Source organism: Eptesicus fuscus, chromosome 5 (genome assembly GCF_027574615.1).
Source record: "Eptesicus fuscus isolate TK198812 chromosome 5, DD_ASM_mEF_20220401, whole genome shotgun sequence".
Classification (NCBI taxonomy): domain Eukaryota; kingdom Metazoa; phylum Chordata; class Mammalia; order Chiroptera; family Vespertilionidae; genus Eptesicus; species Eptesicus fuscus.
In genome coordinates this window covers 77,633,444-77,643,679 of record NC_072477.1, presented here as the reverse complement: position 1 = coordinate 77,643,679, position 10,236 = coordinate 77,633,444, and the positions used below count along the sequence as shown (strand labels likewise).

The 10,236-nt window shown below is 57.1% G+C and overlaps 1 protein-coding gene across 1 annotated transcript; it reads left to right on the top strand.

The window, feature by feature from the left end:
- Window positions 1-1,693: 1,693 nt before the first annotated feature.
- On the top strand, window positions 1,694-10,180 carry JPH4 (junctophilin 4). The gene is made up of 5 exons (XM_054715602.1): window positions 1,694-2,072; window positions 2,786-3,557; window positions 6,680-6,798; window positions 7,117-7,649; window positions 8,555-10,180. Exons 1-5 carry the CDS (start codon window positions 1,694-1,696, stop codon window positions 8,636-8,638), a joined length of 1,887 nt encoding a protein of 628 aa, XP_054571577.1. The 3' UTR covers window positions 8,639-10,180.
- Window positions 10,181-10,236: the final 56 nt, after the last annotated feature.

Here is a 10,236-nt window from a genome sequence, read left to right as displayed (position 1 = left end):
CTCTCTCTCTCTCTCTCTCTCTCTCTTTCTATATATATATATATATATATATATATATATATATATCTGTAAATTTTTCTTTTTCTCCCTCCTTCTCCTCCCCCGCTTCTCTCCTCCTTGCCATCCTTCACCAGCCCCAGAATGGGTCTCCCTCCCTTCCTCTCTCTCCGCCAGCATCTTCCTCTTCAGCTCTCACCGCTGCACCTCTCTTTGTATTCCTCTTGCCCTCTCAGAGCCTTGCCAGCATCTCTCCTCCCCTGCCAGGCTTCGGCCTCCCCCCAGCCTCCCCATCTTCAGCTAGTCTCCTCCCCCTTACTCCTCTCCCCTCCCCTCGGCCTCGCCCCACTGCCGGCCAGAATCTCAGAGGGGGGGGGGGGGTCCCACCGTGGGGGTCTCTGTGCCTCTCATTCTAGGGTCTACCTGCCGCCTCCTCACGGCAGGTTTATCGGGCATCCATCCTTTTCTGCTTGTGCTTCTCCTACCACCGCTATCGTCGCCGCTATCTCTTCTTCTATCTCCTCTCCCCACCCTCCCCTCTCCTCTCTTCTCCCTGCCCCTTTAAATCTGCCTGGCCCAGCCTCCCCCGTGATGCTGGGATGGAGCAAACATTGATTTGTGCTGGGATGGAATCGGTATTTTGATATTTTTTTTTCCCTCTCCCAACCATAAGAAGAAAAAAACATAATAAAAACACCCCTTCTTGGTAGCCCCCTCTCCCTTCCCACCCAGCTCCCAGCTCCTCTTCCCTATCTCCATCCGAGGCAGAATTTTCCCCCTACACTATTCTCCCCCCTTCCCTCGCCACTACCTCCCCCCCCCACACACACACACACACCCCGCCTGGTCTTCCAGCTGGGCTCCCCCACCTTTGCTCTCGGGGTTGGAGCAGTCTCTCCGGAAGGGGAGGGGGCTTGGTTCGTCCCGGCGAGGTCGGAGTGGAGGTATCCAGCCATGGACGCCGTGCCTGGGAGGCAGCCTGAGCCCCAGCCCACATGGTGAGTAACCTACCCACTCCCTCCTGCCTGGCTGCCCACCCCCACCCTCGCGTTTGCCCTGCAGAGCCTCCCCCATCCCTATCCTTTTCCCCACCAAACCCTCTGCCCACCTTGCTCAGATCTCCCCCGCTACATTGCCCCCTTTGCCTGGGAAGCCAGAGAACCGGGACAGACAGGTCCTGACCGCAGCCCAGTAAGCGTAGGGCCTAAGCCTCTGCCCAGCCCCCTCTCAGGACCCTCCTCCCCCAAACTGCCATCCACACTGGACACTTTGGGGTTCTAGGTTGGAGAAGTGGGACTCCCGCTTGGGGTTGGGACCCAACGTCGTGGGAGGGGTCCGCTACAAGAATAGAGAGGTGAGGGAGCCCCCGTGCCTCCAAAGCTTAGGAGCTGCTGTAAGATGCTACCGAAGGTGGGGGGTTGGGGGCGGTGCTAATGCCCCCGAGCCACTGGGCCAAGGAGCCGCGGGCAAAGAGGAGGGGCCTCGCTCACCACTTCCCCCCCCCCCCGCCCCTCTTTCTCCGCAGCCACTCAGGATGAGGGTCCGGCCCTGCCTGCCCGCGCTGGGGCCCCCCCGCCCGGCCCCAGTCTAACTGCCCCCGCCCCCAGGCCTCGCCCGGCTCCCAGGCCCCCAGCCGGCTCTCCAGCCCCAGGATGCGCTGAGCCGCCGGGGGGCTGAGGCCGCGCCAACTACATGCATGTCCCCCGGGGGCAAGTTCGACTTTGACGACGGGGGCTGCTACGTGGGGGGCTGGGAGGCGGGGCGGGCACATGGCTACGGCGTGTGCACCGGGCCCGGCGCCCAGGGCGAGTACAGCGGCTGCTGGGCGCACGGCTTCGAGTCGCTGGGCGTCTTCACGGGGCCCGGCGGACACAGCTACCAGGGCCACTGGCAGCAGGGCAAGCGCGAAGGGCTGGGCGTGGAGCGCAAGAGCCGCTGGACGTACCGCGGCGAGTGGCTGGGCGGGCTGAAGGGGCGCAGCGGCGTGTGGGAGAGCGCGTCCGGCCTGCGCTACGCCGGGCTCTGGAAGGACGGCTTCCAGGACGGCTACGGCACCGAGACCTACTCCGACGGAGGTGCGGGCCCGCCCTGCTGTCTGTCTGCTCGTCCGCGCCTCCCAGGCGGTCTGGCCCGCGTCTGCCTTTCCCTGCCATAGCTCCCCCACCCCATGCCCTGCTCTCTTCCATCCCCATCGACGTGCACTCCTGCGCCCCTCGCTCTGTCCTCTCCTCCCCCCATCGCACACGCCCTCCTCGTTTGTCAGCCCCCTGCCTGCTTTTCCCTCCCCCCAATCTACCTGTTCCTCCCTCTCCCCCGCCCCCCTCCGTCTACTTGACCCTCACCCCCCCCCCCCGCCTGCCAGCCCCTTACACGCCTCTCTGCCGGTCCCACGCACCTGCCCTCTCCACCTACCTGTCCCTAACACCCCTGCTCGGCCTGTCCCCTCACATTTCCTTGGTCGGCTTGCCCCTCCTCGTCCTGTTTGCTTGTCACATGGCTGTCTCCTACCCTCCGTCAGCCTGTCCCTTACACCCTCCGGACTGTCTGTCCTCCACACGCCACAGCCTGCCTGCGCCTCTCCCTTTCCCCTGTCTACTGCCAACATCCACACCTCTGCTGCTTGTCGGTCTGCACTACGCTTCTCCACACCTCCCGACCCAGCCTGGCCTGTCCCCGGCCCTAGTGCCCTTCCCTCACTTCCACGCTAAGGCTTCCACGGGTGCTTGGGGCCTGGGGTCCAAGGAGCAGCAGGTCCTGATTCGTTCTCCCCCTCCCACCCCGCCCGCAGGCACCTACCAGGGCCAGTGGCAGGCTGGGAAGCGCCACGGCTACGGGGTGCGCCAGAGCGTACCCTACCATCAGGCGGCGCTGCTGCGCTCACCCCGCCGCACCTCTCTGGACTCCGGCCACAGCGACCCCCCGACGCCTCCCCCGCCCCTGCCCCTGCCCGGCGACGAGGGAGGCAGCCCGGCCTCCGGCTCTCGGGGCGGCTTCGTGCTAGCCGGGCCCGGGGACGCTGACCGGGCGTCTTCCCGCAAGCGCACCCCCGTGGCCGGCGGCTTCTTCCGCCGCTCGCTGCTGCTTAGCGGGCTCCGTGCGGGCGGGCGCCGCAGCTCCTTGGGCAGCAAGCGAGGCTCCCTGCGTAGCGAGGTGAGCAGCGAGGTGGGCAGTACCGGGCCCCCGGGCTCTGAGGCCAGCGGGTCCCTGGCCCCGGCGCCGCCCGCCCTCATCGAGGGCTCTGCCACTGAGGTGTATGCGGGCGAATGGCGCGCGGACCGGCGCAGCGGCTACGGCGTGAGCCAGCGCTCCAACGGGCTTCGCTACGAGGGCGAGTGGCTGGGCAACCGGCGGCACGGCTACGGGCGCACCACTCGCCCCGACGGCTCCCGTGAAGAGGGCAAGTACAAGCGCAACAGGCTGGTGCACGGGGGGCGCGTGCGCAGCCTCCTGCCCCTGGCCCTTCGGCGGGGCAAAGTCAAGGAGAAGGTGGACAGGGCCGTCGAGGGCGCCCGTCGAGCAGTGAGTGCTGCCCGCCAGCGCCAGGAGATTGCCGCTGCCAGGTGGGCATCGGGCGCAGAGGCCAAAGCTGGGCTAAGGGGAGAAGGTACCCCTGGGGACAGGGAAGGGGGTTGGTGCCTAAAGGAGGACCCAGACACGTGGCCTGGGGCCTGGTGGGGAAGAGCAGGCCTAGGGCCAGGCAGTTGTAGCGCTGGGAGTTTGGAGTGTTTATTTCTGAGGCTACAGGTGGATGTGGGTGTAACTGTGGGGGGCTGGGTATTTGAGGGAAGCCGTGTTAGAATGGGAGTGTGTCTCAGTGTCTTTTGTGGGGACCTGTGTCATTGTGTGTGGGATTAGCAATGAGCACTGCCTTGTGCAGGCCCAGAAACCTCGCAGAACTCAGATATGTTCCTAGTCTTCCTCTTCTGGCAGCTCACCTAGCCTTCAGGCCTCAGATGGGGAGCAGCAGCCCTCGGCCCTCGGCAAGGAGACAGGGCAGGCATTCCTACCCCAGTTCAGCCCGCCCCCAGTCCCATAGCATTTCAGCCCTGGGGCCTTGGGGAGGTCTAGTTTGCACAGCTGACCTATCCACCTAAAAGGACCGTATTTTCCAAGTCCCTCTGAGTTTTGCCTCCTCTGCCTCCCGTTCTTTACCCACTTGATAAAGATTTGAAGGGAGGAGGCTTGCTGGTAAATGAATTTTTTTCCTGCAAATCAGATTACATTTTCATCCCTCGGGAACCTTGTTATTTAAAGCAGAGCTGTCTGGTACAATGTAAGGCAAATCCATGATTTTAAGTCTTCTAATACCATATGAAAAAGAAAAAGAAACAGATTAGGTGAACTTGAATAATATGTTTTTATTTAAACCAATACATCCAAAATATTACCTCTTCAACCCATGGTCAATATATAATTATAAATGAGATATTTTACATCCTTTTTTTTTTACTAAATCTTTGCCATCTAGTATGTATTTTACACCTATAGCACATCATTTCAATTCAGGTTAGCCATGTTTTAAGTGTTTAATAGCTACATATGACTTGTGATGACTGGAGTAGATAGCCCAGATCTAAAGAGAGCCCAAAATCCATTTGTAATGAAATCCACAGGCCCCTGATTTATGCAACTCACACATATGAATTTTTATATATTGGATTTTATTTCAAGGAGAGGGAACAGTTGAAGGATTTTGTTTAATTTTGAGACTGTGCCAGAGGATCAGAGATCAAGATATGTCTGAATATACTTCAGTGGATTTGTATAATGAGTGACCAGGGATGTGTGTGTACATGTCATGTCCAGAGTAGATGCCTGAGCCAGAGAATGTCTCTGTATACATGTGTGAACATCTGGATGGTTAGAGTCCAGGGCCTTAAGCCAGGGGAGGGGGGAGGCAGAGCACCAGGGAGCACTTCAGGCTAGATGGGGAGTGGGCATGTGCAGGGAAAATAAAGGGATCTCAGTAGCTGGAAGATCAAGCAGTGGGAGGAGGCTGGTTGGTCTCCCCAGCAACAGGCCTGGCAAACCTGATTGGCTGTGAGCTGCCATGGAAACAGCAGAGCCTTAGCAGCAAATGCCTTTGCCAGGTAGCCTGAGTCTGGCCTGATGCCAAAGCACAGACTGGGTCTACTGCCTGGACTTGATCATCCACACCCTCCCCAGTCAAAAACATAGTCAGTATTGCTGGGGGTTTTTTGGTTTTGTTTTTGTTTTTTACCACCAACAGAGCTCAGTGTAACCCAAGACTGGTATCCTCATCCCCTGCCCTAAACCCTGAGACCAGCTCAGTTTTAGGACGGGACTGGTCATATAGAGTCTGAAAGCCCTAAGATGGACAAATAGCATTATCTGAGGTCCCTCCAAGCAGGCTCTTAAGGCCCTTGACCCACCAGGTTTGATGGGAGGAGGCTGACCATATTTTCCAAGGCACAGGCAGAGCAGGTGGACCTAAGTCTGCAGTGGACACCACCATCCTTCTCCCTACCCCCATACTTAGACTGTCTTCCTAGGCCAGATTAAAGGGGCCTGGGGCCAGAGGGAATCATGGGTCTTGACCCATTCAAACCCATGGCAAGTATATCAGTCAGAATTACAGAACTGATTTAATGATTACAAGGCATCTACCATTAACAACAGAAGGTGAAAGGGAAGGGAGAATTTTAAAAAAGTGTCTGATATCAATCAGAGAGAGAACTGGGAAACAGCAGCAGGGAACGGATTGATAGTGCTTCAAGGTAACCCTACCTAAGGAGCAGGGCGGGATGGGAGGGGTCTGTAGAAGGGAGACCAGGAGCTTGCCCAGAAGGTAGAATTACCCAGTGAAGAGAGAGCATGCCTGTTGGCAGGGAGAGAGAATAGATAACAGCAAACGGGGAAACCCACCCTTACTCCACTCCCGGAGTTCAGAAAGGATGAGATGGGGCAGGGGGCAGTGGCAGTGAGGAAGCAGAGAGCAATGTAATCAATGAAGAGGCTGAGGAAAAGCAAGATGTGAGATTCTCATGTCAGGAAATCTGCAAGGAGAGGCAGGATTCGATAAGGACTAGCAGCGGTGGGGGAGGGAGGCAAAGGCTCCTCACACGGGGAGAGGGTGGCTTAGAGCAGCGGCTGCCAACCGGTGGCCCGCGGACCACTGGTGGTCCGTGAGGTCCGAAAGGTTGGCGACCACTGGCTTAGCGTAAAGGCTAGGTGCGGGGAGGGCAATGCTGTTAGAAGGGGAGAGTTGAGGTACAGAAAAAAAACATCCTGGACCCCACAAAAAGCTGTGTGATCCCAGGGAGTGTGTGAGAGGAGTTTATAACAACAGGAGGGACGAGCAGTAAAGAGGGCAGGCAGGCATCGCTTATAAGCACCAAGCAGGTGGGACTGCAGAGGGATGTGCTAAAAGAGTGAGGTCTCAGTTCTCAGTAGGAAGGGAGCGGGACAGGAATGGAATAATAGGGGTGAGGGCAGCAGGGGAGGGCCGGGCCTGGCCCGTAGCTTGAAGAAGGGAAGTGTCACTACAGAATATAATGGCTGGAAGGGTGTGAGAGGACCAGGAGGGTATGATGACAGCAGGCACAGCCCAGGTCTAGGAGAGGAAACCAAAGGCCAGGGGATGTGCTGGGGTGGGGACACGGGCCAGGGGGCGGGAACATCTGGGCAGATCTGCTAAATCCCTGTCCCTGGAACCTGACAGGGCAGCAGACGCCCTTCTAAAGGCAGTAGCAGCCAGCAGCGTGGCTGAGAAGGCTGTGGAGGCTGCTCGAATGGCCAAACTGATAGCCCAGGACCTGCAACCCATGTTAGAGGCCCCAGGTGAGGCATGGGAAGCTGGGGGTGGGGATGGGCCCCCTGGGGAGCTGGAAGGGAAAGGGGGAGGGAATCCCCACAGGAGACTGGGGATGGGAAAGCCAAGATATGAGGGTTTGAGAGGACAGAGAGTGGCAGGGTTGGGAAGAGAACTGAGAATTGATGAAATAGGGTAATAAGGACAAGGAGTTGGGTCTTGCAATGATTGGCTGTAAGTTTGGGGATACCAAAGTCCTGGGAGGTGCCCAGTTGGAGGGATAAAGCAGGAGCTTTTGCAGTCCAAGGCAAGTTGGCCCCTCTGATTCTTAGCTATCCCTGCCCCAGGCCGCAGACCCAGGCAGGACTCAGAAGGTTCCGACACAGAGCCCTTGGATGAGGACAGCCCTGGAGTGTACGAGAATGGACTGACCCCCTCAGAGGGCTCCCCTGAACTGCCCAGCAGTCCTGCCTCCTGCCGCCAACCCTGGCGACCCCCAGCCTGCCGGAACCCACTGCCTCCTAGAAGGGACCGGGGTCCCTTCTCCAGCCCTAAAACTTGGCCTGAGGAGTGGGGGGTCCCGGGTGAGCAGGCAGAGGAACTAGCTGGCTATGAGGCCGAGGATGAGGCTGGGATCCAGGGCCCAGGACCCAGAGACGGTTCCTCACTCCTTGGAGGCTGCAGTGACAGTTCCGGGAGTCTTCGCGAGGAGGAGGGGGAAGATGAAGAGCCCTTGCCCCTCATAAGGACCCTAGGGGCCTCGGAGCCTGAGCCTCTGGCCACACCCGTCCTGAGGGGCCCCTCCTCAAGGGGTCCTGAAGCTGGGTGCCTGATGGAAGAGCTTGAGGAGCCAGCTGCAACCGAGAGGCCAGCCCAGCCGGTGAGACAGACGCCCTTCATCCCGCTTTGTGCCCTGAGTCTCACTCCTTTCTGACCCTCTTCTCCTCACAGCCTTGCCTCTCCTCCTTGCCAGACCTCCCTCTGATCCCCTGAGGATTTGGATTTGGCTCCAGCTTTCTCTGTGCCTGCCCAGTCTTACACTATATCCTACCTCAAACATATTTAAAAACTTGAGAGCTGGCAGAGACCATCATGTCCAACTCCCTCTTTTGACAGAAGGGGAAACTGAGTCACGGGGCACTTAAAGTACCTAGCCCAAGGTTACAAATGAATAATTAACGGTAGAGCCAGAACATCTTTCCCTGTTCTCCTTCCATATCATTTCCAGCTCCCAGTTTCCTACCCTACCCCCACCCCACCTCCACACTTTCTCTCTTTGGTGCCCAGAAATAAAAAAGGAAAAGTTTGTTCCCTCCCTGCCCCAACTCTCCCTCCCTCTTCTGGGAAGAAGGGAAATAGGAAAGAAGGCAGAAAACTAGGAGGGGTGGAGTTTCCCCAGAACCCTCTACGCTGATTGGACTCCAGGCCTTCTGTTTCCTAGCAACCACATCCTCATCCCTTTCTGCTTTACTGCAGTACCAGCTGCTGCTGCCAATGTATGCTACTAAGGCCAGACACCTTCTGCCTGGGCCATGTGACATGCTGGTGGGAGCAGAGTGGAAGGAGGCGGGAGGAAGGGTTATTCCTGACTTACAGGAGCCGGAGGGAAGGTGGGGCCCTGGCTGGGAGAAGATGAGTGTTTTGTAATCCCAGACAGAAGTTGGCGATCCCCAGGCTCTGGCCTCTGAGGAGGGGTGTCTGGGACCTTGGCCAGGGCAGGAAGGTGGAACGGGTCCCTGGACCCGGTGCTCAGGGACTGAGCCTGCATTTTCCCTGTCTCTCTAGGGAGCTGCCAACCCCCTGGTGGTGGGAGCCGTGGCCCTCCTGGACCTCAGCCTGGCGTTCCTGTTCTCCCAGCTCCTCACCTAAGGCTCCTGCCTGGCCTAATTCTGGCTTCGGTTGCTGCCTCTTCACTCCTCTGATCTGCCTTTTTTTTTTTTTTTTTTCCCCTTTTCCTCCTCCTGCTTGTGTTTTCTCCTATATTTTTTCCCCTCTTCTCCCTTTCCTTTTCTGTCTTCCTTTGTTTTTATCTCTTGCTTTTTCTTTCCTGCTCTCCTTGCAGATTCTCTCATTTATTCTGGATCTGTCTCTGCCTTCCTCACTCCCTGTCCCACCCCAGCTCTTTCTTTCTCTAGATTGTTTACATATGAAGGGCTTTTCTTGCTCAGAGTTTCTCTCTTCTCTGAGACACACAAATCTAAGTCAGACCATTGCCCCATACCCTGCCCATCTTTTCTTTAGACCCGAGCTTGGATGCGGGTGGGGTTTTGGTGTCCTGAGGAGTCTCCTGGAAGGTGAGTGGAAAGGAGGAAGGAAATGGAGGAGGGACTATACTGGTCAAGCTCCCTAACCCAGGGCCCTGATGCCCCTCTGAGGCCCAGTGAAAAAGCTGGAGGAGGTACAGTCACCATCTCTGACTTTGGAGGATCCTAGCTCCCCTCCAAGCACTGAGATAGGTTCTTCCCTGATTCCATCCTCCCCTGAAAAAGAGATGTGAAGGGAAATGAAGAGGGATGACTCCCTAGCATCTCCCACTTTCTTTCCTCCACCGCCAGCCCCTCATCCAACCCCCTAGGGTGGCATGCCACGGCAAGAGCAATGTGTAAAGGAAGGAAAGAGCCCAATGCAGCCAAGTCCACCCACGGACCTCTCCCACCCTTCTCTCCCCCCTAAGCGTTTATTTGGTTGGTCTGGACTCACTTGTGGCCTTTGATTACGTTTCTAAGGGGCCTGAAGAAGACATTCCTACTGCAGAGGGTGAGAGGCACTGAGCAAGGACACCACTCCCCAACTCTGGCAGTTGTGTTGGGGGAGGCAGTTTTGGGGAATGGAACCCGACCAGTTGACAGGAACTCACAGGGCAGCAAAAGTTGTGACAAGCTTAATCTCTAAGTAGGTTATATCTCTTCCCGCATCATATCAGAATCTTGTGAAATGGGTAAACAGAAAAAGGGGATCACAGGAAGCCGATGTATCATACACTTTTCCAGGCAGGGCAGAGGTGGGCGGGAGCCCTGTTTGAGGTTGTGGCTGATCCCTGGTACTAACTTTTCCCCTGGGGGCAGGAAGCCCTAGGAAGAGGGGACTGTGAGGTCCCCAGGGGATCTTTCCTCCCTCCCCTGCATGAGGCAGAGGCAAGCTGCCTGCCAAACCCCTCCCTCAAGGAATGGCCTTGCCTGGGAATGCCCACCACACACACACACACACACACACACACACACCCTCTTCTTTTTTTCTAGTCAAACTCTGTTTACTCCTTGGCCTGCCACCTTCCTTCCTTCCCTCTCAACCTTTACTTCTGATTTCTATTTCATGGAATTTGGGATTGAAGTTAAACTACAACAGTGCCGCCAACACCACGTCTTGCAGGAAAAAAAAAAAATACAAAGAAATTTAACAAAAAAAATAATATATTAATAAAAAAGTTCAAAAAAGGGGGTGGCTGTCATCTCCTTTTGGGGTGCGGT

Excerpts from the sequence above, each read along its gene's own strand:
- JPH4 (XM_054715602.1), top strand. The coding sequence starts at position 1,694 with ATGTCCCCCGGGGGCAAGTTCGACTTTGACGACGGGGGCTGCTACGTG. Across the intron at positions 2,073-2,785 it reads CGAGACCTACTCCGACGGAG|GCACCTACCAGGGCCAGTGG; the intron begins GTGCGGGCCCGC and ends CCCCGCCCGCAG. Across the intron at positions 3,558-6,679 it reads CAGGAGATTGCCGCTGCCAG|GGCAGCAGACGCCCTTCTAA; the intron begins GTGGGCATCGGG and ends GGAACCTGACAG.